At 52.3% G+C, this 27,605-nt stretch overlaps 10 protein-coding genes across 10 annotated transcripts; 7 read left to right on the top strand and 3 right to left on the bottom strand.

The window, feature by feature from the left end:
- Nucleotides 1-931: 931 nt before the first annotated feature.
- Nucleotides 932-2,057, bottom strand: GT037_010189 (uncharacterized protein; the record flags this gene model as incomplete). Its single annotated transcript, XM_038935236.1, has 3 exons — nt 932-1,411; nt 1,584-1,779; nt 1,966-2,057. 3 exons carry the CDS (start codon nt 2,055-2,057, stop codon nt 932-934), a joined length of 768 nt encoding a protein of 255 aa, XP_038782032.1.
- A 411-nt stretch (nt 2,058-2,468) lies between these two features.
- Nucleotides 2,469-3,871, top strand: GT037_010188 (uridine-cytidine kinase 2; the record flags this gene model as incomplete). Its single annotated transcript, XM_038935235.1, has 2 exons — nt 2,469-2,621; nt 2,684-3,871. 2 exons carry the CDS (start codon nt 2,469-2,471, stop codon nt 3,869-3,871), a joined length of 1,341 nt encoding a protein of 446 aa, XP_038782031.1.
- A 195-nt stretch (nt 3,872-4,066) lies between these two features.
- Nucleotides 4,067-5,146, bottom strand: GT037_010187 (serine threonine-protein phosphatase 4 catalytic subunit; the record flags this gene model as incomplete). The annotated part of the gene is made up of 3 exons (XM_038935234.1): nt 4,067-4,770; nt 4,836-5,069; nt 5,131-5,146. 3 exons carry the CDS (start codon nt 5,144-5,146, stop codon nt 4,067-4,069), a joined length of 954 nt encoding a protein of 317 aa, XP_038782030.1.
- A 782-nt stretch (nt 5,147-5,928) lies between these two features.
- On the top strand, nt 5,929-7,943 carry GT037_010186 (uncharacterized protein; the record flags this gene model as incomplete). The annotated part of the gene is made up of 2 exons (XM_038935233.1): nt 5,929-6,116; nt 6,218-7,943. 2 exons carry the CDS (start codon nt 5,929-5,931, stop codon nt 7,941-7,943), a joined length of 1,914 nt encoding a protein of 637 aa, XP_038782029.1.
- A 1,358-nt stretch (nt 7,944-9,301) lies between these two features.
- On the top strand, nt 9,302-9,901 carry GT037_010185 (upf0057-domain-containing protein; the record flags this gene model as incomplete). The annotated part of the gene is made up of 2 exons (XM_038935232.1): nt 9,302-9,343; nt 9,434-9,901. 2 exons carry the CDS (start codon nt 9,302-9,304, stop codon nt 9,899-9,901), a joined length of 510 nt encoding a protein of 169 aa, XP_038782028.1.
- Nucleotides 9,902-10,166: 265 nt separating this feature from the next.
- GT037_010184 (uncharacterized protein) lies at nt 10,167-10,513 on the top strand (the record flags this gene model as incomplete). Its single annotated transcript, XM_038935231.1, has 2 exons — nt 10,167-10,305; nt 10,476-10,513. 2 exons carry the CDS (start codon nt 10,167-10,169, stop codon nt 10,511-10,513), a joined length of 177 nt encoding a protein of 58 aa, XP_038782027.1.
- Nucleotides 10,514-11,637: 1,124 nt separating this feature from the next.
- Nucleotides 11,638-13,507, top strand: GT037_010183 (vacuolar calcium ion transporter-like protein h(+) exchanger; the record flags this gene model as incomplete). Its single annotated transcript, XM_038935230.1, has 2 exons — nt 11,638-13,363; nt 13,416-13,507. The coding sequence occupies 2 exons, from the start codon at nt 11,638-11,640 to the stop codon at nt 13,505-13,507; spliced, it is 1,818 nt and encodes a 605-aa protein (XP_038782026.1).
- Nucleotides 13,508-14,384: 877 nt separating this feature from the next.
- Nucleotides 14,385-18,661, top strand: GT037_010182 (uncharacterized protein; the record flags this gene model as incomplete). Its single annotated transcript, XM_038935229.1, has 8 exons — nt 14,385-15,969; nt 16,016-16,823; nt 16,876-17,702; nt 17,767-17,845; nt 17,897-17,948; nt 18,081-18,183; nt 18,233-18,464; nt 18,517-18,661. The coding sequence occupies 8 exons, from the start codon at nt 14,385-14,387 to the stop codon at nt 18,659-18,661; spliced, it is 3,831 nt and encodes a 1,276-aa protein (XP_038782025.1).
- Nucleotides 18,662-19,206: 545 nt separating this feature from the next.
- Nucleotides 19,207-22,095, top strand: GT037_010181 (pathway-specific nitrogen regulator; the record flags this gene model as incomplete). Its single annotated transcript, XM_038935228.1, has 3 exons — nt 19,207-19,359; nt 19,488-20,887; nt 20,940-22,095. 3 exons carry the CDS (start codon nt 19,207-19,209, stop codon nt 22,093-22,095), a joined length of 2,709 nt encoding a protein of 902 aa, XP_038782024.1.
- A 116-nt stretch (nt 22,096-22,211) lies between these two features.
- GT037_010180 (nedd8-activating enzyme e1 regulatory subunit) lies at nt 22,212-27,471 on the bottom strand (the record flags this gene model as incomplete). The annotated part of the gene is made up of 8 exons (XM_038935227.1): nt 22,212-22,869; nt 23,360-24,181; nt 24,239-24,859; nt 25,626-25,715; nt 25,788-26,052; nt 26,099-27,023; nt 27,071-27,362; nt 27,422-27,471. 8 exons carry the CDS (start codon nt 27,469-27,471, stop codon nt 22,212-22,214), a joined length of 3,723 nt encoding a protein of 1,240 aa, XP_038782023.1.
- Between the last annotated feature and the right edge of the window lie 134 nt (nt 27,472-27,605).

The raw sequence follows: 27,605 nt of genomic DNA, 5'->3' as shown, positions 1-27,605 counted from the left end.
ACTGGGTCGGTCGAACGCAATTTCAAACGCTATTCCCAGGCCTTCTGCGTAAGCTTGTCCAGCCACATGTAGCCGTGCATCTACATCTTCCAATTGAGGAAGTCGAGGAAGCTAGCTGGCCAATAAGACACCCCTAGCATTGCCTCCAGACGACTCCACTACACGCGGCTCCTGTTGTACTATGCGGGGGTTCTGAGTCCCGGGAAGCGTGGTTGTAGCGCGTCCGCAATCGCGGGGTAGTTTGCAAATTGTGGCTCGTTGGCGTCTATTGAAAGTAGCCAGAGGTTACGGAGCAAGGGCTGGTAGGAGGTGCGTTTCCCAGGTTCAGAAACATAGACTCCGGGCAAGGTCTAAGTTGGTCGCAAGAGTATCGTTTGTCTTGGACATCAAGACGTGCGGGGCTGAAGATCTGTTGGAAAAAGCACCGGGACTAGAAGATCCGTAGACACGTATCTTGCTGCTAGCTGGATCTGCGGGCGACAGGAGGGGAAAAACCGGAGTCGGGGTGCTCATGACATTGGAGCAGAAGCACCCTCTTATGCAAATGGCCTCCTGAGAACCCTGTTGCATAAATGAGTACCTTCATGACTTCTCCTGGGCTGGATGCGAGAGCTCGATGCGATGCCTGGTGAAGTCTGGGACCAGGCCTAATGCAGCCCTGTCGTGACTACGCTGCATACCTCGGACTCGACTCAAGCTTCGAGACAATCGTCTCATCATACAAACGGATGCGAGATGATCGCAGAGTAATACATAGCCAATAGCAAGGCACAGAGGAGCCGGAGTGTAGGGACAAGAGCATTATCAAGTTCATTGTGGTATCATAGCCAAATCGAAGGCTTGCAAGTATTTAGTCACGAACAACGTTACAGCACATATTGAGGCGCGCAAAAGCTTGAACAGAACGCGTACGCCAGGTGTGATCACACCTCTACTGCACCATGACGTCGGCAGACTCGCCATTCCCATTAGCCGAACGCTCATCGGCGTCCTGCAAGCCAAGAGGTAACGCGGGAGGGATATCCTTTTGAGCAGCTCGAGCCTTAGTCTCTGCCCACTGCCGTAGACGCACTAGGCTCCTCATGCGGGATTCTCCATGAGCTCCCATGCTGGTGAGTATTGCCTCATTGACCTTGCTGGCAACATTGCGACGAAGCGAAGGTTCAAGTAGCTCATTCAGCTCCTTCTGTAGTGTCCCGGGGGCGGCAGGAAGGAAGATGAGTAACGACATGGTAAGTTCAAGGTCTTTCAGGAAATCATTGTTCGTAGCTGCGCGGGGAGCGAGCTGAGACGAAGCGAAATTAAGCGCGGGTGTGATATCGGAGGTGGAAGACGACGTGCATGCGCGAATGAGCTCAATGAGTTGCAGTCGCAGCAGTGCAAAGTGCAAAGATGGATCTGTATCTAAGATCTGACTCAAGAATTAGCAAAGCTCAGACAAAGTTATGCAATATGAGTAGATGTAGTTGCTTGCAATCATACTGAGGACTGAAGGTTTGGTTATCATCAAAGAGATTCTGCGTGGTGCATGAAACTGGATATAATCCTGCAAGATAAGAAAGGAGTGAGCAAGGAATGCATACCTGAGGGTTCAGATCATTGATCTTAGTAATGGCGTTATCAATATCGCCAGCATGGATAGACCGACGTATTTCTACGCGGGACTGAATAGACTCCTCCTCAAGAGGCAGCTGGATGTTGGCTTCCTTGGCAAACTTTTCAGCAGCTCTAGGGTAGCCTTCGCTAACCAGGTAGTCCATGATGACGAAGTTGATATCCCTGTAGCAAAGTTGTTAGCTTTGCGATCCAGTAGCACATATTGTATTGCGCAAAGCATCAGCTGCTGCAAGATCAGAGATACAAGTTAACATGTTCTCCACACGTTGTTTCGGAGAGATTCCCAACTTATTTTGAGATCATCAAGTGGGGCAGCAGCTGCGGCGACGCGGAAGGGTAATGACTTACGTCTTAGACGGCTTGATGTCATCAATCTTCCTCTGGAAAGGATGCTGGGTTGGCGTAGCCGCCGACACAGATACTGTGGATGAGCTCTGCATGATTGTTAGAGGGTGGGGAGATTTGCGACAGCAGTGCGTTGGAGCTTACCATGGTGAAGCGAGACGCTCAGCAAGCCTCAGCCGACGTCCATCAGCGAAAGATAGAGCTGCCCGACCGTAGGTCGAGTGTGCTGTCAGTCACGCAAAGCTTGGTGCGTGATGAGAGAAAGTTTGTGAGTTCAGGTTCGTGGAAGAGAAAGACTGAGCTTGCGCGCTTGGCGACACTAGTGGATGTGGGTCGCCTTACGTAATCCCGACACTAAGTACAGAGCCGCCCGCTGCACAAACCCGATTGTGCTGGAACCCTGCATACGCTCGATATCTTTCAATCTTGCTACGAGAGGTGCGAATTGGTAGGGTATGAAGTAGTAGAAGCACGGTTTCACTTGGAAAACTAAAGATATCGCAAACATGTCCTCGGCAGGCCGCAGAACGCACTACGAACCGCCATGGGGCAACGCGAGTATTATTGGTGTAGCTGGCAGCTCGGGATCTGGAAAAACGTCTCTGGCAATGGCTATCGTGGCGTCTCTGAACTTGCCATGGGTTGTCATCCTGTCTATGGTTCGTACCAGCCTCGCACAGTGGGTCACGTGCTCCAATCAGCTAAGGACCACTGCATGTAGGATTCGTTCTACAAGCCCTTAACACCAGAGCAATCTGCAGCGGCTTTCCGAAACGAGTTTGACTTCGATTCGCCAGACGCTATAGACTTCGATATCCTGGTCGAGCGCCTGAAAGACATCAAGAACGGCAAAGTGGCTGAAGTTCCCATATACTCCTTCCAGAAGCACGCCCGCCTTTCCAAGACGACGACAATTTATTCTCCCCACGTCATAATCCTGGAAGGCATCTTCGCTCTGCATGATCAACGCGTGCTCGATCTCTTGGATCTCAAGATTTTTGCCGAAGCCGATGCCGACCTGTGTCTCTCGCGACGTCTCGTGCGGGATGTGAAAGAACGTGGCCGAGACATTGAAGGATGCATCAAACAATGGTTCTCCTTTGTAAAGCCCAACTTCTACAAATACGTTGCTCCACAAAGGGAGATTGCTGATCTCATCATTCCAAGAGGTATCGAGAACAAGGTCGCAATCACCATGGTGAGCAATCAGGTTCGGCAGACCCTAGAGAGTAAGAGCATACAACATCAGACGGAGCTAAGACGACTGGGAAAGATAGCGGAAGATAGTCCTTTGAGTGGGAATGCTATCGTGCTGAAGCAGACGAATCAGGTCAAGGGGATGCATACCCTGTTGCTGAACCCAAGCACACCGAAAGAGGACTTTGTGTTCTACTTTGACCGCATGGTGGCGCTTTTGATAGAAACCGCTGCGGATTTCTTGCCTTTCACGCCGCATGAGGTTACTACACCTCAGGACTACAAGTACCAGGGGCTAAAGAAGGTTGCAGAAGTTAGTGCTGTTGTGGTGCTACGTGGTGGAAGTGCATTCGAAACGGGCCTTCGACGGACGATTCCAGACTGCAGGACTGGCAGGGTTTTGATCCAAACAAACTTCAGGACAGGGGAGCCAGAGCTGCACTACCGAGCCCTTCCTGCAAACATCGCCGAGCATGGGCTTGTTTTGGTTCTGGATCCGCAGTTCTCTACAGGGGCGGCCGCACTGATGGCAGTCAGGGTACTGGTCGACCATGGCGTACCCGAGAGCAAGATCGTCTTCGTGACGTACACAGCAGGTCGTGTCGGACTCAACAGGGTGTTGAGCGTATTCCCGGACATTAAGATTGTGGTTGCAAGGCTGGGTAACGATGAGGAAGCGCGATGGATCGAGACGAAGTATCTGGGGTGCTGATACGGGAGCGCACATCACGAATTACGCAGGTTACAGTGGGCTGTTTGAGACTGCAAACGATCTTCACTATATGATTTGATTTCACGCTCGACTGTATATAACCAATATACTCTTGTCCGAACGCCGTGCCTCTTGCCAACGCCGATAACGCAGGTTCGCGCCGAACCAGTAATGCATCGCTATGTTCGTTGGGTATCATAGGAAGTACTCCGTTGTAACCTCCTTTCCTTGTTGTTGCTGCTGCTCTGCCCGGTGGACATCGTTGTCAGGGCTCGCATCGAAGACGTTAAAGAAGCGTTCGCCGGTGTCGCTGACCTCGAGTACACTCGCCATGTTGCCACACCGATAGCAGTAATTGGGTGCGCTCCAGACCGTGCTGAGCCTGTCATCGTACAGGACTTGGTACCCTTCTTGACATAACTGGTGTGCGCGTAGAATATGCGACATGGAGTTGACCTCGAGGAACTTTTTGACTACTTGTGCTCCAAATGTATAGCCTGCACCCCTCGGGCTAAGCGAGAACTCGTCCCGTTCAGGATCGGGGTCGCTCCAAACCAGGTCCGCCATGGGCCCCTCGTGCGGGATTTCTCGAAAACGGTCTATGATTTTAATTTGGTCGATGGAGTGAATCGACGGTGACAAGCCGCCGTGTACGCAGAAGATCTGGTCGTTGATGACGACGGATAGAGTGAGGAAGTCGAACATGTCGGTGAAGTAGTGCCATACGTTCGCATTGCCGTACTTGCGCGAGCATTCGGTGTAGAAGCCATAAGATTGGGTAACTCCGCGAGATTCGTGGTTGCCGCGTATGAGGTGAACTCGGTGCGGATAGCGGAGCTTCAAGCATACAAGGAGTGATATTGTTTCAACAGAGAAAAGACCACGATCGACGTAGTCGCCTAGTACACGTCAGCGTCGTGAACCGGGGTCGCGTGCCACATATGGCCAATGAAGCAGAACATACCCAGGAAGAGGTAGTTGGTATCAGGACATGGTCCGCCAATCTTGAATATCTCCATCATATCAAAAAACTGCCCGTGAATGTCACCCACGACAGTGACGGGCGCTCTGATATGCACGACATTGCTCTCCTTCATGAGCAGCTCCTTGGTCTTTGCGCATATGGCCTCGACGACCGACTCGGCGAGCAGTTCTTTCTTCGACAGGCGCGATATGCATTCATCGAGGTCTACAGTAGCTACCAAAATGTCAGCACAGCCATGTACACAGTGCGCAGGCGGCGTCGGCGACTGACGTACACGGTAGACCGGGCATGGTGGTGTTTGTGGCGTTGGCGTGGGCGTGGGAGCATCCGCGGCGCAGCTCAGGGTATTGAGTCTATACTGGTCGCTAACAGATGTCTATATCGTACAATCATCCTCGGGGGCGCATCGAGGGTCGGAATACGGGCGATGGCGCAAACGCGAGCAACATGGGAATGGGGGGCAATGTGTGCTGTCGGTCTGAAATGCGGCGGCATCCCGCACATGTCTTGGCCCGAGCGCAAAACGTGACTACGCTCCAAACTTCATCTCAACGCGACGTCCGTCTGTCAGACTTAGACATAGGTTAAGCACTCAATTTCTTTGCCTGTCACATCTCTGCTCCTGCTGCATCTATTTTGACCCTGTTGTTCCGAGGATACTCCTCTGCACTCTTCCCAATTCGCCATCTGCATCCTGTTGTACTCTCAATAGCAACTTCCAAGGGTTTTCCTCACATCAGCCTGGCTTGTTTCACCCTTCCGTCAACTCAATTCCGTCTTTCCCAACGTCATAGTCTCGCCCTCAAACAGTCAACTTTCACGCGTTACCGGGGCATATTGAGTTGCAGACCCCTCTATGAGCTTGGGCTTCTCTTTCGTCCTGGCTCGTGCGCTCGACCAGACCAAATTTTGAGACGCGCACCTTGCCGGCTCGCACTTCGAGATCTCTTGCCAACATCGAGTTCGACTGCATCACCATTTTCAAGCAATTCATCGGGTCGCATTAGTGCTGATCTGATATTGCTCGTCTTGCGCGTCTTGTGCATCGACCAGGTAAATTGCTTTAGGTGGTATGTCGTGGAGCGGGCCCGTGACGGGTGCGACGCCTTTCCAGCAACAACCATATGCCAACGGTCAGCCATATGGACAACAGCCACCCTATCAATACGGACAGCAGCCAGCACAGCAGCCGGGATACGGACAGTATCAGTCAGGAGCGGCCTATCCGCCAAACGGTCCACCCCACAGGGCTCATGTTCAGTAGGTCGCCTCTATCCTACCACTTACCCTCAGTTTGCATCTTGCAAAATGCGAAGTTACAGGTTGTAGCTCCGTGGTATCATCTCCTGACACATGCATAGGCCGCCAAAGAAAAAGGGGAATCCCATAATCACCCGGTATCCTCCTCCCCCAGGTTACCGTGGACCGGCGCAACCTCAGGGTCCTTTTGGCTCCAACCAGTTTCCCAATCAATACCAACCGCCACAGCCAGCGTTTTCACAAACACAGGCAGCACTCCCAAATTATCCACAGCAAGGTTATACTGCATCTGCTGCGCACCAAAACTATTCTGCGCAAGGTTATAGTCAGCCGCCGCCGCAAGCGTCCAACTATTCACAGTCCTCATATCCACAAGCACAACCTAATTACCAGTGGCCGCAACCTGGCTACTTGTCAAATCCGGGCTACTCGCAGCCTCCAAACCAACCTCCCGCGCAGCCCCATGCACCACCTCAGAGCCATTATCAAGGCTACCAGCCCCATCATCACGCTGCTAACCCTAACCAGCAGGCTTATGGCCAGAGTTCAGCGTGGTCGCAACAGCATGCTCAGTCTGCGCCAGATCCTCACGCCACACCAACCCAGGCGACTATTCACCTCAATACAGCTCATCCTCTTCCATCATCTAATCAGTCAACCAGTGCCGTAAGTGAGGGAAGTTCGAGCGAGAAGCCACAACTATACCTTGCCTGGGATGATTGGGATTTCGACTTTGATGGTGCGATATGGCCCAAGAGCAATGAACCTGTCGATCCGGCGTTGAGCCTCGGTGTCATTATCTGGCATCCCGCCAAGCAGGTGACACGTGCATTACCCTCGACTTTCGCCGAGGCTGAAGCAGAAGCTCTGAAACCCACGCCTGAGAAACTGGACAATGGAGATTCAGTGTCCATGTACTTTACCGCTGACAACTCGCATGAGGCTTTCTTGAACGTTAGACAGACGGATGAATGGGAGATACTCAAGGACGACCCAGTCTTTGTCGAGTTTACAGACGAGGAAATGAGATCAAACCTGGTCTCATTAGAGGATTGTATTGCGCAGCGAGACCGTCCCGACGAATCATACGATGAGACACGACAAGATGAGGATCTAGAGATGCGCGATGCTACGTGGGACATTATGGATAACCTTGAGCAAGCACTCGCTACTAACAACGGTGCCGCAAAACCCGCTGCTATGAAATCTGAAACAGCTTCTCCTCAACAGCTAAGCCAGGAAGACATTCTCGCCAAGTTAGGCGTGACCGGAACTCCCAAGCCGCCATCGAATGATCCCATCTCATTGCCGTTATCAGCCTCTGATGCGAAGCCTCCGGCATCGCTTCCTGGGAAGCCATTGCTGGCCCCTTCCCCCGCAAAGACCACTGAGTCTGTTCTTCCACCACAGCGTGCGCAATCTTTTGGAGGGCACCGTAACAGTGGACATGGACCTCCACCTCGGCCTTATGGCTCTCTGTCGTCTTCCGCCAACTTCAGGCCCCATCCGCCACCGCCACCTCCTGAAGAACAGCACTACGATGCTTGGAATGCACCTCAACGTAGTGGTCATAGCCTTGATGACTCCAGGGGCAGTCCAGCACCCTCCGAAGGAAGCAATCGTACCATGGCAGGGTCTGATTTTGAACCTGAAAACCCTAGCAGCGGAACGCAGCAGGACACACCAACTGTACCCTCACTTGATCGAGGCGACAGCTCCTTCTCCCGGAAGAGGAGCTATGAAGATGCAGAGAATGAGCGTTTGCGGCAGCAAGAGGATCACAGCAAACGGAAGAGGCGCTCTCAGGTAGACGCCGCATATAGGTAGGCTTCTTTCTATCCCTTCAATATTCTTCGGTTGCTTCACAGATTCTTACTAGGCACAGTCGCCGTTGAACAGCTAAACGTACGTCGGCACATCCACTGCTCACTGAGCTCTGTACTTTTGACACATGGGTACCGATCATTGCGACTTCCGATCCGCCGACTTGGAACGTGCCTCAGTATCTTCACCTCGGCCAACGATCTCCTTGTGAGTCGGGAGCATCCGTTGGTCTCAACATGTCCACATGTTGAGAATTTTCTAACTCCGTCATTTGTTGTCTTGCGATTACATTCTTATATCAACAGGCGCAAAATAATTGCGGCCTCATTTTCTGATTTACAATACGCTTCCATGAGTCTGGATGGGTGTCTTATGGGTATGGCGTCATTTAATGCTCTGTGTTCATTTGACAGACTGCACATCATGTCCTTTTCTCCTCATTTTCTACTCCCGACGTACTGCGTTCTTGTCATCTTCACCGATATTTATATTAATCTCATTTGATTTTCGTTCCTGCACAGTTGGCGCATTGATTCGCCTTGGAACATATCTTTTCCTCGCTTCGTCGCCATATTCTTCGTCACCAACCAAGCATGATCCTTACGTCTTCAAATCTTGTTTCTCTATTGCTTGATCCTCTTTTTCGCTTTACCCTTGTGGGTCGTGGTTTGACAGCGCGATCTAGCAAGACTGTGCAGTTGTGCATACAGTAAGTATCTGTTCGATACTAGGCGCTTGAAACCAAGCGATGTCAGCAACAGGGCCTATTCTGCTCTAGCAATTTCTTGGACAACTATAAAAACTCTTTCGGTATGTGGCAAGTGCTAAAATCTTGGAGCGGGGTTGATAGACATGTTCGATACAAGATGCGCTGTAAGGTTTGCATGCTAGTTGACGATCCCCGGCCTCCAATGTGGGACATAGAGAAAGTTTGGGTTTGCTCCTCTTGGTATAAAATGGCAACTAGCTGTAGCAGATAGGTCATGTGTCAGCACAGTTAACGTAGACAACGAATATAAAATTCCAGGAATAAAAAGCTGTCCTGTGGACCTGACAGATAATCACACGACAACGCCACTTGATCGATGTGACTGAGAGAACAAAGAACGGCATAGAAAGATTTCGGACTACAGACACATGCTCTATACGTTAGCTAGCACCGGCGTGGCCGCAGTGTCCCGTGTTTCGTATTCCATGTTCCTCGGCTGCATGCGCCACAGCTCAGCCACACGGTGCGTCATCAGGTCAAGCGACTGGTACCTCTCGCTCAGGCGACACCACCACGCCAGCATAACAACTGCAACCTTGCACCTACAGCGCCTCGACTATCTCAGAAATTTACTTCGTATATCACCGTCATCATGTGCGGATCCGACTGCTTTCTGATGCTCTTGAGCGTCCTAGTACGTTGACGCCCCCTCAGCTGTGGCAGTCACCAGCTGTTCATCTGCGACCCACAGCTCCACGGCTCCAAGTACTGACACGTTGACCAGTTCCCACCGGTAGGCGTCTGGGTCAAGAAAGGACTCTGCAGCGCCGACTCTCTTATCAACCTCGCGCTCTGCTGTCTTGGTTTCCTGCCGGGTCTCCTGCACGCCTGGTACGTGATCCTGCAAAACCCGGACCCGTACGACGCATACCATCAAGTGCCCGACCGCGAGAACGGTACAACTAGCGACGGCCGAACAACATACTATGTTATCACACATGAGCAACCGGCTGGACGACAGGCGAACTATGGCACCGTGGGTAGCCAGCCAAGCAACGGACAGTTCCCCGGACAGCAGAGTGGCGTGACAAACAGTTTTGCGCAGCCAAAGGGACACAAAGCCTCCAAGGGCACTTCGCCTGCGACTGCACCTGCACCGCAAGGCGGCGAGGGCAGCTCGAGCCAGCCCGAAGGGCCGCCACCGACCTATGCGGATGTGATCAAGGGCGACAACAAGGTTCAAGGCCCGTAGATTATGTTGTTGAAAAGAACAGTCTCAAGAGGAGGGAGCGACAAGGTCGTGTAGTTTGTAGCAGCATGGCGTTTGAGGGCTATGGTTATCGATATCTCGAGTGGGAAGGGAACAAACACTGTATACTAGACATTATTAATGCTGAACAATATCGGTGGACCATATGCCTGCGAGTATCGACATGCGACGTGCTTCTTGATCATGTACTGTGAGTGCATCGTCCAAACCTCAGCCCATACGTCATCGTACGGGCTGCATAGATCCTATGGCTGCAGGAACAACGGCAGACGCACCCGACTTCAAATCCCCAATCACGACTTACACCAGAATCGAGCGGCACGTAGAGGGAAAACTCCCATTCGAAATGTTACGCCACGAATCAAGTTGTCGCAGCGTGCCGCCACGTACGTCGACGCGGCATGCACTCGGCGGTTACGCACCAATGCTACGACAACGGCCCGGCATTTCTTTTGCTCTGAGCCCGCCGTCATCCATGACATTTGCGGAACCTGCCTAGTTGGGTAACCGACAGGGGAAAAAGCAAGAATCGTTGAAATCATTTGATGCAGACTAGGGGGTGTATTCTCAGCAAGTCCTGTGCATGATCCGTAGTCGAAGGGTTGACGAATTCGCGCCTCTGTTGGCGTGCCATTCTTGTCTCAGCCGTGCAACGGGGGCAACGGCGCGCAAGCAGACAAAAGCCAAGCGTTGTACGCTTACGGTGTACACGTAAATCACTCCTAAGACTGCAGCAGTAAGATCAGCGTAGCACACGTGGTGGTAGGACAAGGGGTGAAGCCTCCAACGTGGACCATGCATTCATGAGTCGAAAGCAAGGAAGGCTCAAGCCATCATCTGCTTCCCCGGATCAAGAATCGCAATGCCAGGCCTGCAGCTCGTTAATTGCCGACGACGACCAATTAAGCGTTTCGCAGTCTAGGCGCATCGTCATGCCCAGACCGCCTCTACGCCCGCCTCTTAGCCTAAGCCCCTAGCCAAGTACCTTGAGTGCATCTTGGTTCTATGTGACAAGGCTTGACTATCATGACGTGAAGCTTCGCATATCTCTGTTCTGCGGAACAATCGACTGGTTTCCGAATGCAGTGATTTGTGTTTGCATGCGCGCGCTACTGAACACAGCCTTTGACAATCGCCATTAGCTTTGTTAGTCGCCCCCATTCAACTGTGGCTGGAGCATTCGACGCGTCCCTCATTCGTGCGAAGTGCACAACAGCCACATCTACTGACGAGTGCGTGCGCTGGCCTCCTGTTAACAGGTTTAATTACCTTGTGGCCCTTCTCCCTTTCTTCATTCATTTCACCGGTCCTTCTTTCACAAGCAATCACATCGCCTACAATCTCCCGACCCCGAGTGCGAGCATCATCTCGCGTCTATCTCTCACCGGTTGCCTCAGGCACAACAACTTACGCGCTTGTTAGCCCACATAGTTCTTCGCCCCCATTTCAACGGTTTTCGGCCCCCAGCTACTTGTTCCGAAGCACAAGCACCTCGTTCCGAGTAACGACTACACACGCCGACCTGAAAGTCGCACTTGAGCGCGACTCTCGATTGGACCAAACCTCCACCCACCATTAAGTGGAAAAAGACGGCCCAGCTGCCGCGAAAGTAGATCAATGCGTAAGTGGATCCACATCTCAGAGGCATCGAGATCACGTAAAGTCTTAATCACCCAACAACTTGACACGTCCTGCCAAACATCAAACTCCCTCTAACGATGAACTTAGATACTGTACGAAGGCAGGCTCATCGCGTCGCATCGCAACATGGTGGAAATGGCACAGCCAACTATAATCCGTTCGCCCGACAACGGTCGCGAGACATTAATCTAGATGAAGAGAACGCAGTATACAGAACGCGATCCGAAACACATGCTACTCCCGCTATCGAGGAGCAAAGACGGCTAGAAAGCAGGGAAGCCGGAAAGGAGTTTGGCATGCCTGACCACCACAACACCGAGCCCTCCGCATCTTCGCCAACATACGGCAGCGCATCTACGACTTTTCCAGACTCGACAACCGAGAAGGACTTGACGTCTGATTTGAACGGTGCGCACAAGGCATCAGACGACAGCACAATCGTGCCTTCCAACCAAGAAAGCAATGTTGGTCCCACCCGACGAGCTAGGTTCAAGGGCATCTTCCGCAAAGACCATCAGGATGCCGAGAACGATGAGGCCGAGCATCCAGAGGCTGATGAACTTTCGTTGGAGGAACGTAAGAAGAAGGCGTTCAAGAGGAAGATTCCGGTTGGCGCACAGATCAAGTTCGTTCTCTTTGGTGCGTGGATCAACGTGCTCCTCATCATGGTACCCGTCGGTTTCGCGGTCTATTATGCCAGGCTAAAGCCCGTCCCGGTTTTCATCATCAACTTCATCGCCATCATCCCGCTCGCGGCAATGCTGAGTAACGCGACCGAGGAGCTGGCCATTCGAGTTGGTGAGACTCTTGGTGGACTGTTGAACGCTACCTTTGGAAACGCCGTGGAATTGATCGTCTCCGTCCAAGCCCTACTTAAGAATGAGATCACCATCGTCAAAACCTCGCTTATTGGCAGCATGTTGTCGAATCTGCTGTTGGTTTTGGGCATGTCGTTCTTCCTTGGAGGGATCAACCGTCTGGAACAATTCTTCAACGTCACAGTCGCACAGACTGCAGCGTCGCTGCTTGCTCTTTGTATCGCATCGCTGATCATCCCAACTGTGTTCCACAACACCATTGCCGAGGATGACTCAGTCGCACAAAACGGTGCTGCAGATGCCGTCAGGAACCAGGAGTTGTCTCACGGAACAGCCGTTATCCTCCTCTTGGTCTACGCTTGCTACCTTGGATTCCAGTTGAAGACCCACGCCACCATGTACAATGAGCCCAGTCAAAAGGTTCCTAAGCGCAAGTCTGGCAAGAAGGAAGAGGGCGACGCATCGCGTGGTATCGCAGCCATTGGCGCTGGCACTGCTGCAGCTTCTGGAGGTGGTGTCAATATGAAGTCGCTCTTCAAGAGCCCCGACGGGTCAGATGACGATGAGGAAGAAGAGGAGTTCGAAACACCATCGCTTTCCGTTATTGGCGCCCTCATCACTCTCGCAATCTCCACTACTCTCGTTGCTTTCTGCTCCGAATTCATGGTCTCCAGTATCGATGGTCTCACCGCTACCGGTGGCGTATCTACAACATTCGTTGGTTTGATTCTGCTACCCATTGTCGGTAACGCTGCCGAGCACGCTACTGCGGTCACTGTCGCCATCAAGGACAAGATGGACCTCTCCATTGGTGTCGCTGTCGGCTCCAGTATGCAAATCGCTCTCCTCGTTTTCCCTCTTATTGTCATCTTGGGTTGGATTTTGGGCAAAGACTGCATGACCCTTTACTTCGACACCTTCCAAATCGCCACGCTGTTCGTCTCAGTATTGCTCGTCAACTACCTCATTCAGGACGGCAAGTCACGTAAGTTTTACAGCCGAACTCCTCACCCATTTAGCTTACTAACAGTACGCAGACTGGCTCGAAGGCATCTTGCTCATGGCAAGCTATATCATCATCGCGTTGGCAGCCTGGTTCTACCCCGACATTCAGGAGAACCAGTGCTAGAGCCATATCCACATTAGCTCTCACTTTTTCTCTTCTCTCTTTCATTCTTCATGTACATATTTGTAGGGTCTCTGCAGAAAGAGGTGGTGTTTTGGGAGTCTAGGCTCATGGGAGTACATACTGCGACTGCTCTTTTTCCTTGAAATTGTTCGGATACCCAATTGTATATCAAGGGCTATAGAAGCACCTTATTCCAACACCAACACAAGCGATAATGTCTACTTTAGGTTCTTGAGTACATAGTATATTTCGTGGTTGGACAAGGGACCATATCGATGCTATGCGTGAATAACAAAAGCGATTGCTGTCAAGGACGCCATATGTCTGTTCAAGGTATAGCCCAGCACAACTCTTCGTTCCTCTGCGTGATCATTATGCTGAAAGCTGGTGCGCAGTCTAGGTTGATTCGTTCGGGCCTTGTATGTACGCTGACCTACCCAAAAACTGCGAGATCTCGACCCATTTTGCCGCCTACAATGCCTACTTCATCTACGAATCCAATTCAAACTATGGAGCCGGGAGTTTCTTAACATACCTTGTACGTTAGATGTGTTGAATTTCAGATTTGTGCCCTTTCACTCACCTTGCTTCAGGCTGCCAGACTCAGGTGCTTGTGCACGTAGCTTCGATCAAGCCTAGAATGCGCATTACTCTCTCACCACCAATCTGAATCTCCGACTCCCACTGCCCATCTCTCTCACCTGCCTTCTCCCCTCTTTCGTCAATGCTGCTACTGTCTATATAAATTTCACTTCCTGCTGTTCCTCCATCTTTCCTACACTACCGTCCTCTTCTCTCTTTGTCGTCCCTCAAGCCTGCCTCAACCTGCACTTGGCATCCAACTACTACGCCAGTCTAATCTCCGTGCCAAGCCACCATGGCTCAGTCTGATGGTATCGACGTCGCAGTCGGCACTCAGACCCTGGTTCCAGGCACTGAGGGCCTCAACAACCCTGGCGTGGCGAGTGATGACTTTGAACATCAGCCTGACAGCGTAGAACAACAAGGTCAATCAGTCTGCAGCTACGAGTATCAAGAAGATGAAGACGAAGGCCTCGCTCATCGATATCACAACGCCAACGGGGAGGCTATCGAAGAAGAGTTTCTTAATCATGATCAGGACACACCTGTTGCCTCAGTTGAGCAACAAGACGCCCCAGATATCCTCATGCACAACAGCTCTGAACAAGCACCACAAATCGGTGACAACGACTCCACCTCATTATTCATCCCTGAGAAAGGCCCCTCTCCGCCAAGGATCGGTCCCCGACAAACCTCCCTCGTGCCTATGAACCGTCCGTTACTCTCTGCCTCCCATCACCAGAAGAAGCCTGGTATGTCAGTCGTCAACAGGATCAAAACCATGCAGAGAAAGAGGCAGGAACAAAAGCTTGTCGCCAGCAGACAGAGTTCAAAATATCATACCAACACCAACCTTGATAACGAGGCATACCTTGAGGCCGTTGTGCAAGAGCAATCATCATCTATCGCAGCTCCGCCTGTCGATTCCGACGATGTTACAGACAAACAGGCAGCCATAGAATTCGAGAAGCAGAAGCGCTATTATGATGAGATCAAGAAGGAGAATGGCGGTCTTACATTCAAACAAGATGTTGAGTGGATGAAGATCAAAGGTGCTGAAATAGCTAGGAAGAGAAAGCGAGCTCGCGATATCGCGAAAGCAGGAGAGGAAAATGAAGACGACCCAGAACTGTTCCCAGAATTCCACCTCCCAACGAACAACGAGCAAGAAAAGGATTCTGAGTACGGTTCCGACCTCGAGGATTCCGAACCCCGTAAGCGTTTCCGACCAATGCCGACGAAAGAAGGGAAGCAAATGACGATGCAGGAAGCTGAACTTCAGAGTATGCGAGTCGCTTTGGAGGCTGAAGGTGACCTACCGCGAAAGAAGAAGGGGAACGCGGTCGACGATACTGTGGAGGCCTTAATACCCCCTGGTTCTGGAAAGGGACCCAAAGGAAAATCCACAGGAAAACCCATAAAGGCCAAGTCTGGCCCTAAGAGACCCCCCAAGAGCCGTGTGAACAAGGCCGCAGGAAAGAAAGCTATAGGCCATGCAGTCAAACAAGCAGCTTCACTTCTTAATGCCAACGTCTTCCAGCAACAAGCTGGCGCAAATGCAGTTGAACAGCCTACATTCAGATCGAGAAAAAAGGCAGATGCATTGAAAGAGCTCATCTCTAGCATACCTCTGGAGGATCAGAAGAAAGCAAGGGGCGACATGAACACCTTGCTTCTCGCAACAAAAGACTTTGATGGCAGGGGCAGTGTCAAGGCAGATGGCAAAGGCTTCTGGAAAGTCAAAGGCATGAGCACCTCGCTCAAACCCTACCAGGTACTTGGTACCGCCTTCATGCGTCGCCGAGAAAACGCGGCGGAAGAGCCAAGGGGCGGCTTAATGGCTGATCAAATGGGACTTGGCAAGACCCTCATGATGATAGGTATGCGTATCGAACAGACTTGATTGAACAGAACTGATTCTTACAGCAAATATGGTAAACGGTCGACCGGCCAAGAACGACAAAGGCCCCAAGACGACTCTGCTTGTTGCAAGCCCTGCACTGTTGACCCAATGGAAGAGCGAAATCGAATTGCATACCGATGCATCGAAAGTCAAGATAAAGATCATGCGTTACGGCGCTGGTACACGCCTTGATTCGACCAATGCAAATGAGATCCTAGCCGGGCACGACATCATCCTCACTACATATACCGAGATCATGAAGTCGTACCCCAAGAACGAACCGCCCATCCAGTGCCAGACCGCCCAACAGAAGATAGATTGGTGGGAAGAAGTCTTCAGAACGCAGAGGGGTCCATTGCACCGCATGATGTTCTTGCGCGTCGTTCTTGACGAGGCTCAGGCTATCAAGAACCACATGTCGCGAACATCAATCGCCTGCCGGGCTCTTATGGCGCATCATAAGTGGGCTCTTAGTGGCACTCCGATTCTGAACAGTTTGGTCGAGCTCTACCCCTACTTCAAGTTCCTTAATGTTCCGCATACTGGCAGCTTCAAGATCTTCAAGCACAACTACTGCGAGGGGAATAGTGTGGAGAACACTGAGAGATTGCTCGTGCGGCTTTCGCAATTCATGATCCGACGCACTCATGCGGACGAGATGTTTGGAGCTCCCATACTAAAGCTCCCTCAAGCCGACCAGACGACGTATTGGTGTAAATTCAACTCTGTCGAGAGGAGAATCTACGATATCGTCCGCACGCGTTTCGCCAAGTGCATCAACATGTGGGCGCGGGAGGGTACCCTGGACAAGTCGTATAGCAACGCATTGGTGTGAGTAGAAACAACTTTTGCCAGTTTGATCAATGTTGCTAATGTTCTGCAGGATGCTTCTTCGACTTCGTCAACTAACAGCTCACATTCTCATGCTCCAGTTTGTCGTCCGTGATCTGCTCGAGCGCGAAGACATCGAGGCCATCAGAGAGGTGGTCGACAAGGAGGCAGAAGATAGTAGCGAGCGCGGAGGGCATACAATCACCGCTGTCCGTAAGCAGCTCGATAAAGTTGCGGCTGATCAGAGGAAGAGGACTGCCGCTCTTGAAGCCAAGAAGGCTGCCACCAAAGCCAGAAAGACTGCCGCCAAAGCCGCCGCCAAAGCTAGACACGAGGAGTACGTATCAGACAATGACAACGACGACGACGACGACGAGCTCTTAGAAGAAGACGCCGATGAGGGCATTAACTGCGAGTCTCTAGAGGGCACACATCCAGACTTCACCGCGGGTGGTGAGTTCGGCAAGGAGTTCAACTTTAAGCCCTTCTTGAACAGTCTTAAGACCGGAGAGAGCTGGGAAAAGACTAAACAGAAAGCCAAGTGCAGCTGGTGTGGTAAACAACCACGACAGCCACAATTGACATCCTGTGGCCATCTGATATGCAGGGAACCTTGCTATGAAGAAATTCTTGTTGAGATGGCTGAGAACGACAACGTCGATGTATTTCCGCCGTGCAAAGCGTGTGGTAAGATCCCCACAGCCATTCACCCCTGCGAGGTCGACGACGAGGGCATACCAGATGCACCAGCGCAAGGCACACGAGCCAAGACCAAGAAGAAGCAGGATCAGATGCGCGATCGGCAGAAACGCGAAGATATTGCTGACGACTGGCTCGCTTTGGCTGGGGATGACGTTCTACCATCTGCAAAGACGATCGGTAAGTTGTGACTATACGAAACGTACATGGGAGACACACTAATTTGGCACCTCTACATGTGCAGCCGTCAAGAGTCAGATCATGAACTGGCTGAAAGAGAACCCTCACGTCAAGATCATTGTCTATACTCAGTTTCTGCCAATGTGAGTCGACTAGCACATTTCCTCTTGGATAAAAATGCTAACAGACATTAGGATCCGCATCTTGGCACGCGTTTTCAGAGGGGAAAACTGGCAGACAGAGCAGGTAAGTACCGATCAGACGGCGACATGGACTTGCATGCCTTCTTTTGACGCTGAAATGATGCCTGAATACCTCCAGGCATAAATTTGGGCCCCAAATTGTTGCCGACTTTTGCTAACGTATCTATCTCACCAGTACTACGGCGGCATGAGTCTGGGCGCTCGTGATAAGGCCATCAGCTCCTTCGCTGAGAACCCTGACTGCAAAATCATGTTAGCGTCTCTCCGCTGCGGTGGCTGTAAGTATGGCAGATGTCTTCTGCAGCTCAGTTGCTAACTACATGACAGTGGGTCTCAACCTTACTATGGCGTCCAAGGTCATCATGATCGACCCTTGGTGGAACTCGGCCTCTGAACAGCAAGCTTTCTGCCGTGTCTTCCGTATCGGCCAGCGCGAGGAGACATTTATGAGCCGGCTCTGTGTCAAGAACACGGTGGATGAGCGCCTTATCGCGATGCAAGAGCGCAAGCAGAATGAGATTGCTTCGGTCATGGAGGACGATGGAAAGACGATGAAGAAGTAAGTGATTCTCGGCTCCAAATCTGTTCAAACATGGCTAATGGTGCTGCAGGATGGACACACGCTCGCTGATGCGGCTGTTTGGTAACCTGGAGGAGGATCCCGATGGCAAGCCGTTTATCATGGTCGATAACCCGGACCCACGCGGCGGCTTCCGGGCTGATCAAGACGATGAGGGTTATGCCGACGACTTGTAGGCTGTTAGGCGACGGGTTGGAAAGTTGCGATACGAGCCATGTCTGGGTGGAGCTGGGAGTTTGGGGGCTTGATGGCTTTAGGCTTGCTTCTGGTCGTGGGAATGCATTGGAGGCGTGCCAGGCTCCACCATGGGCGTTTGTTTTGAGGTAAATATGCTATCGAAGAGTGCAAGCCGCCAACTTTGTCATTGCTTTATCGCGCCTGGCTGCAGTCATGGACGAAGGCGTTCGTCGGCTAAGAGCAAGTGCCCAGATAAGGGCCGAATTGCACCAATGACACGGCGGGCGATAGCAAGGAAGCTCGACGACGCAAGACGGTCGCGCAGTCTCTCTTCACCAGCCCAAAGCGACCGCCGTTCTGATTCGATTGCGCGGGCTTCCCTGTCCTTGGCCGGCCATGTTGAGCGCGCGAGATAGAGGGCGGAAGCACGAGCGATTGACATGTCGAGCGGCGGCTGATTAATGTCGCGCTGCTCGAGGCCCGTCAGAGCGCGCCCCGCCATTCCCCCACATTTTGCTTCTCCGGCCAACCTCGAGGAGCTGTTATGGAGAACAACAACACTGCGGAAGCGCAGCCAACTTGGGACGGGCCCGCCAAGAAGGGACGAAGGGGCAAGAGGGATGCGGGCAGCGACGACCCCAAGAAGAGGCGGTGCATCTCTTCCGCCTGTGTTCCGTGCAGGAAGCGCAAGTCCAAGGTATGTTTAGGTAACCGGAATTGGCCCTGATGCCCTTTCTCCGGTCTGTACACGCATTCTCCGCATCATGGCCAGCGCCCTCGGAACCACGCGCCTGCCAGCAGCAGAGTCGCTAATCCGAGACATAGTGCGACGGAACCACTCCGGCTTGCTCAGCCTGTGCCGCCGTCTACAACACGCCATGCATCTACGACCCAAACTCGGACCACCGCCGCAAGGGCGTCTACAAGAAGGACATCGACAACCTCAAGACGCGTAACTCGACCCTCCAGACGCTCATCCAGGCCATCCTCAACTACCCAGAAGACCAAGTCGCCCACCTTGTGCAACAAATACGCACCTGCGAGAGCCTCGACTCGGTCGCCGAAGCTATCATTGCAAAGGAGAACGGCCAAGACGACGAGGATGAGCCCATCAGCCCAGTCACCACCCCCATCATGGCCCCGGCCAAGGGCACCTTCGAGAGCCAGCTGAGCGGAAAGATGGGCGAGCTGCGGCTCGAGGATGGATCGACGAGATACATTGGCGGCACATCACATCTCATATACCTGGGCAAAGGCAGCGAAGAGGCCGAGTCGCCAGACACATACCCCGACGACCACTACCCGGAAGCCCAGGATCCATTCTGCTCGTGGACCACCGTCACCTCGGACCCGGAGCTCGTGCAGCACCTGATGAGCATGTACTTTTGCTGGCACTACAGCTTCTTCACCACCCTGTCCAAAAACCTCTTCCTACAAGAGTTTCAACTAGGCAAACCGCCGCCAGGCTCCCCAAGGAAGACACAATATTGTTCGCCCTTACTCGTCAACGCCATGCTAGCACTGGGCTGTCACTTCACCTCCTGGCCTGCAGCCCGAGCTATCCGCGATGACTCTGCAACCGCAGGCGACCACTTCTTTAAAGAAGCCAAACGCCTGATCATGGAGGACGATCTGCACGAGGTCCCAGCTTTGACAACCGTGCAAGCTCTGGCATTGATGTCTGTACGAGAAGCTGGTTGTGGGCGAGAAGCAAAGGGATGGGTCTACAGCGGCATGTCGTTCCGCATGGCATGCGACCTTGGCCTGAATCTCGGTATGCACACCAAGGACACAATCGACGACAATGAAGAAGACGCGCGAAGGATCACCTTCTGGGGCTGCTTCCTGTTCGACAAGTGCTGGAGTAACTACATGGGACGATTACCACAACTGCCCAACACGATCCTTACAGTCCCCAAGTTCGAAGTCTTTCCTAGTGAAGATGCCGAAACGTGGAGCGCAGTCACAGACTCTGGCCTCAGCCAAGCACATTCTCAGCCCAGCCGGACTCGTGCGGTCGCGCTCCAGATATCTAAGCTCTGTGAAATCTCCAGCGACCTAATGAACTCCTTCTATAACCCGACTGATATGGACAAGGTCAAAGGCAGGCAAGCGGAGCTGAAGAAGCTGAGCGAGATACATATGCGTCTAGAGACGTGGAAAAGAGAGCTGCCCAAAGAGTTGGAGCCCAAGGAAGGTGGTTTACCACACATGCTGGTCATGCAGTAAGTACGCCCTGCGCATTGTGCAACAGGCGTCGCACTAACATGGTTGCAGTATGTTCTTTCAATTGTTGTATATCCATCTTTTCCGACCGTTCCTGAAGTACAACCCGAACAACTCCCCATTACCCGCAACTGTATCACCTAGGAAGCTGTGTACACAAGCTGCTGCCATGATCTCAAAGTTACTTCGACTATATAAGCGATCGCATGGCTTGCGCCAAATATGCAACATCTGTGTATATATCGCACATTCGGCATGCACGATACATCTTTTGAATCTACCGGAGAAGAATGCGAAGCGCGATATCATACATGGCGTCAAGCATCTTGAGGAAATAGCCGAAGGCTGGCTCTGTGCTCGCCGGACCCTCGGCATTCTCAGCGTCCTGGCCAATCGTTGGAAAGTCGAGATGCCAGAAGAGGCTGCCACAGTACTGTCCCGGACCGATGCCAAATATGGTCCCTGGAACGAGATCAATACACCTAGAGCAAACCGCCGCGCATCCATTCAGACGAGCAACCATCATCCATCACCGGCGGACCAAGCATCCCCAAGCCTGCAACCATACAGCATGAATCTGACAAACATGGCCACACCCCAGTTCTTCAGCCGAGTAACAGCAAACACCAACAGTTCCGTAAGCAATGATCCTTCTGCGCGCCCTTCCAGCACCCACTCTATACCTCCCTCCGACGCAAACGCCCTGGCTTACATGCGCAATCAGCACCAGATCAGCACACCGCAAAACTCATCGTCCGCCCTCAATGCACCAACACCGGCGTCTACACAAGGCCGACGTTCCGTCGATGGCGGACAAACGACCGCTGGAAACTCTCCAAGCCAGCTCTTCGGCGGTGTGGACCAGTTACTACGAGAAGGCCAAGATTGGATCTACCGCGATCAGACACAGCTCGCGACTGACTTTGAGAACTGGAACCCACAAGGCATCGATGACATTGCGAACTGGTTTGCCAACACGACCAGCCCAGCAGGTCCGTTCCAGGCCAACACCAACGCGCCTGTCATGAGCAATGAGATGAGTGGAGGACCGGTGGGTGGAAACGCGGTGAATGGTTACACGAATGGAAATGCAAATGGAAACGGAAATGCCAATCCAACTCCAAGTTTGAACGGTTTTGGCGCAGCTGGTTTTAATGGTATGGGAATGCAAGGGTTTACTTATGACGAACAAAGCTGGTATCAATAGGGCAGAGATGGGAAAATATAGGCACCACTGTTGATAAACTACGGGTATGCAAGGCGTCTACAACGGCGTCGGAGTTTTTAGAAATGAACTAATGATACACTTTGTATGCCTCGAGTTCAAAAATTAAAGAAATCCTTGACCTTGCGCCATGCTCTTCTCATCCTATGTCGATAAGGATGTCTTCGTTCCCATGCGGTTTGCTTGTTGGCCCTCTGCCGCAGCTGTCTATAGAAATGCATCGTCTCCTCTTCTGGTGTCTCAAACGGCGGTGTTCTCGCGAAGAGAGGCTCAAGCTGCCTGTTTGCAATAGCCTCCTCGTCTCGTCCCGTGTCCTCGGGTGTCACCCTCTGTACAGAGATAAGCTGCGCTGTGCTTAGAGACGGATCTTCGTCTTCACCGCTGTATGTGACCCGAGAGGAAATGGAGCCGTAGGATGGCTGTGGTGAGTAGGCGGGATGGCCTTCGCGTTCTCCTGGGTAACGTCGTGGATGCAAGGCTGTGGACTCGTCGAGGGGACTAAGACGGTGGGGTTGATACTCAGCGAGCGCGTCTCGGATTCTGACTGGGTTGGGGCGGGAGAAGTTGACGTGAGCAGCGTCCTGTCTAGTTGGAGTCGGAGGAAGTAGAGGGGTTATCGGACGCTCCTCATCAGACCTCGGACGTTCTCCAGCAGGGCTTGGGCCCTCTATCAAAGGACTAAGCCTCGCTCGTTGGTTCTCCTTCCTACCAACAGGCACATCGTCTTCTGACACCACACTCCCTGGCTCATCCAAACTAAGTCTTGGTGGTTGTGATAGATTCCACCGCAAATCTGGCGCATGCTTTAGTGATGGTGTCCGTCTTCTTCTGGGTAGACTGAGGACTCTGTGTACTACGTTGTTTTCTTCAGCAGTCTGTCGACTACATGAAGTCGGCGATTCAGGTGCTGTGGTATAAGATCCGTTTGAAGGTACTGAAGGCACGCTGTTGTTCGTGGGCGTCGACGGTGCTGCCAATGGAGAAGATGCTGAAGGAGCGGTGCCTGATACTCGAGAAGAATCCATTTTTTGTGGTGTGCCAATGGCTGAATCGTGGGACAGGCTTCCGTCTGCACTGAGTCGCTCCATGGCTGAGAATGTTAAAATTGGTCACAGTGAGTGTAAGTATCTTGTTCAACAAATGCGTGTGGATGTTATGTGCGAAAGGCACCAATATTGGATCGATAAGAGCCCTTTTAAGAGACGGGCCTTTAGCTCTGTTGTTGTCAATCATCGCAACTACCTACTATTGCACAGCTGTGCCTCCCTCCACATCTCGGACTGGTTCTTCTGGAAGCGCGACCATGGGCATGTTGCGATTTGGACTTCCTAAAGAATTCTGTATGCCGTCCATAGTCGCTGAGCCACGCCTTCCCCCGCTCTCTATCGACTGCTCAGACGTCAAGACAGGTACTTCGGCGGATGTGATTTTGGCTTCTTCAACTTTCGCTCTTATCCTATCAAGCACTAGTTCGTTGTTTTCGCAAGGGTTGCCGCTATTGGATGGCGATGCTTGTATATCCGAGGGAACATGGTTCGACGATGATCCATGGTTAGAGGTTTCGATACTGTTGACTGGTTCCCCATGGCAAACATGCGATTCGGTGTTCCGCTCTTTTGCAGGCGTGTTTCGCTCAGAAGGCTCCTCACTGTCTGTCTTGGGGGTGCCTCGCTTCTGCCGTGCTCGCGCTATTAGGTCGTCAAATTCGGTTTTGTGTGACTTCGCATACCCATTGCCGTCGAAATCCTTCTTCATTATTTTGCTCTCTTTGGTACCCGCTTTCCCACCAAGTGTTTGCTCCCACTCATCCAACTCTCTCAAAAGCTGCTTCTTGCTCTTCCTCACGCTCTCATCAGCGTCGCAATTCGAGTTGTAGATGTTCAGCCATTCAATGTGTCGTCTCTTCATCAAGTCTTTCGTACCCCAGGTAGGTATGCCGATTTCCTGGAGCTTTTTGCGCAGCGCAGTCTCCTTCAACATAGCGTAGTTGAGCTGTGACAATCTCATAGGCGGAGGCGAAGGGTCCTTCTTCCGGATTTGGAAGGCAGGTGGAAAGGCGCTTTTAGTCCTAGAACAAACCATGGTCAGTCGCATGATATGGTAACGATGCGTTCTCTTTCAGTACCTTGACCGGGTACTGCGTCCCTGCGAAGCTTCAGGCCCGGTGCATACGTCCAGATGGTTGTAGACCAGCTCCGCCTTCATCGCTTTGTTGCACATTGGGCACCTTGCCATGCCGTCTGGCATGAAATCCTCATCGCCACCATCCTCGCTATCAGCGACGACCATTGGCGATTCACTCCTGTCGTTGTTGCGCTGGCTTCTCGTTCGTGTTTGTCGCGACCGTGTATGCCTGACGTTGTCCCCATCTTCCATATCCGTATCGTCTAGTTTCCTCTTCTTTTTACTAGCTGCTGCAGTCCCTCCTTCTTTGTCTGCACGCGCCAACTCCATAGCCTTTGGTCTCGCCTCCTGGAACCGCATCACCACTTCTCTGACGGCAATGTTGGGCGCCAGTTTGTCGCTGGAACATCCAGTCTTGCAGCTCGGACACTTCCCGTCCGCCGCAATGCATCTTCGTATACATATTGAACAGAAGGTATGACTGCACGACGTGATGACAGGGTTGTTGTAGAATTCCTTGCAGACTTCGCAGCGCAACGCAGCCTCGAGCGGTTCGAACGCGGGTAGGGAAGTCTTGATCCAATCGGTGGAGTCGGGGAGATCGAAGGAAGAGTCCATGGGTCTATCGCAGACAGCAATTACTCGGTATGACAGAGAGTTGACAGACGGGTCCTACTGGGCTGGACTCCGACGCGCCGGCTTCGATCGCGTCACGTCGACCACGTGACCGCGCTTGGGTTCTGATCGCTTTGTCATCAACGCAAGTGGGTCGCGATCGGGGAGTTAAGGGAAAGGCTAAAGTAGGTTAGTTCACTTTGCGCTGTTCAGACATTTATGAACTGTACATGGATTCTTGTACGGATCGCAAGTTGGAGATCCAGTTTGAGCAAACGGTAGTGAGATTAAGTTGAGTGAACAACGTCCCTGATGAACAGCCTTCGAGACATACACTTACTTCATACAAGCACCTTTTCAGGTAAGAGCATTTGTGCATACTCTCAGATACGAGGACAGAGATCAATGATGCACCAGCCTTACTTCCACTCTCGCTCTGCGCAGTCTGAATAGGGTGTACTCGTTATTAGTCTTTGTTGGTATGTGAATTGCTGCGCCCTAGCTAATGCATGCCATATCTCGAGTCGGCCCCCCATACATGGCGGGAGCGATACATAGACGCCCAGTTATGCCAATTCCTCTTATTCTAGGGTTCGTTTCTTCGTTATTGCAGGACACAGCCACCCTATCCGATGGCAAAAACAAACTCTTATCATCCAGGGCCGGCTCGCTACCTCGTCATTGTGCCTTCCAACACACCTGTTCAGACCTTGAAAACGGTACTCTTGCTCTTGATCCCATCGAATACACATGTGTTGTCGACAGGAACATACTGTTCTGTAATGACCTTGATGATCTCCTGTGAAACGATCCCACCGATCAAGGCACCGATGTTGTGTAACTCGGCGCCACCTGCTCGCACACTGTGGTTCTGTTAGCCTACTGTTCTTTCGTATCATGCAGTAGGGGTGTCAAGTATAGCGTTGATAACTTACAGCTCCTGTGCATATTCTCCAATCTGTGACTTGATCGTGTCGAACTCTTCTTCCTCGATAGACGCATTTGCTTCTTTGATGAGATCGTTCGCAATCTTCAAGGCTATTCCTGTGAGCTTCTCTGAGTCTGTCTCGGGGTCGGTCTCGCCAGCAACGCGAGGTGCTCCTCCTGAGCCATCTTGATCGTGTGTCGCAACAAACTCATCCCAAGCTAAGAAAGCAATATAAAGCGGGATCTGTGAGTCAGGGAATGTGAGCGTTTGGGCTATGCGATGTTAGTTGGAACAATGCATGTTTGTCGACTTCATTACCGATTGACTTGGCACGGTCACCCCACTTGATCTTTTCACCTGCCTGTACGACATGGAATGGCCGCCCGCGCACTAGTTTGATGTGTGCTGCATTTTTGCAGAATGTCTCAATGTCCTTCTCGTCTATTTGCGTGCTCCGGTTAGCATTACGCTCCAGGAAGCGGACACTATCTACCACCTCTGCCAGATCCTTTCGTGCTTTTGCCTTGTACACATTCTGCAGCTGAATGTAGTCTGCTGAGCGCGCCTTCATATCGGGTACAGAACCAGGAACTGGGAGGACGTTGTATTTGGTATAGAATAGACCGATAGCGTTGGCAATGACCCAGAAACTTGGGGAGTCGTCACGGATCAGAAGACACTCTGGCGCCGTGAAAATCTCTTTGACAGAACTGCTCGCTTGCGGTGGGTTCAGCGACTTGAGAACGGCCGCCACTGCTTCGTCAAAGTTCTCCTCGCCACCTTCTGGGTTGTTGGTGTGTGCGGCTTGCGCTACGGACGTTCTGAACTCGGTCTTGTCCTTGTATGTCTGGGGTACTTGGCCGCCGTGGTCTTTCTTCCAACGCTCAAGGAAATGCAGCAGTAGTGCTATCCATGGGACATGTCCGTGATCTTCTGGCTTCATGTTGTCCAAGTCGGCCGTTTTCTCTTGGGCGTACTGTACAAGCTCTGGCCATGGTCTTAATAGCCGGAGATCTGATGTGGTCTCGGGACTGGGATGTGTGTCTACGATGGGGAAGGCAGGAGGCAGGTGTACGGAGAAGTGGGCGTAGAAGCCGACCGAGTGGACGTAGAACAGCGGGATAAGCGCGGCGCTTGCGTGGTCGGAGAGCTTAGCGAGGATCTCAGGACGGACAGGTGCAGTCGCGAGGACGAGGGTATACGGCCGTAGAGCGTCAGGTTTGGCAAGCCATGACTCTATGGGCTGCTTGGATCAGCGGGTGAGGGGCGGAGGGGCATGCTTTGAGGTACCTCTGTGATGAAATGGCCATCTACATCTGGGTTGAGTTCCTTGAGGAGATTGCACGTGTGTTCTGCACGGTACCCTCCCAGGTGCTGGTCTTGTAGGAAGAAGTTGACGCCTAGATCCGCTTGGCTCACAATGGCGGAATCCTGGATGGTGAAGTTGCCGATGCAGGGAAGGACGAGGTTCTTGAGCGTCTCTACGCCAACAACGCCTGGGCCGGAGTTGATGAGCAGGATATGCGACTTCTCGAGTGCGATTTGGCCGGTAGCTCCCCAGAGGCGCAGTTGACGGTCATATCTGGTCTGGTCAGTCGGCAATCGCGCAGAAAGCAAGTGGACGGGGCATCATAGACTTACTTCTTCTCCTTGGCAGTCGGGCCCTGGACTGGAGGCGGAAGATGGTCCATTGTCGCGACCAGAGTGTGTTGAAAGTGGGAGGACGGTCGGTGTTTGCCCAAGACCAGCGAGAGCTCAAGCTGCCAGGCACCAAACGCGCTGCCAGCCCGCGCGCTAGTGTTGCATCCCTGTCGCGGGGTATCGG

This window comes from Alternaria burnsii, assembly GCF_013036055.1.
Source record: "Alternaria burnsii strain CBS107.38 chromosome Unknown 726, whole genome shotgun sequence".
Lineage (NCBI taxonomy): Eukaryota > Fungi > Ascomycota > Dothideomycetes > Pleosporales > Pleosporaceae > Alternaria > Alternaria burnsii.
The sequence above is the reverse complement of the archived record's forward strand: the minus strand, read 5'-3'. Positions and strand labels throughout refer to the sequence as shown.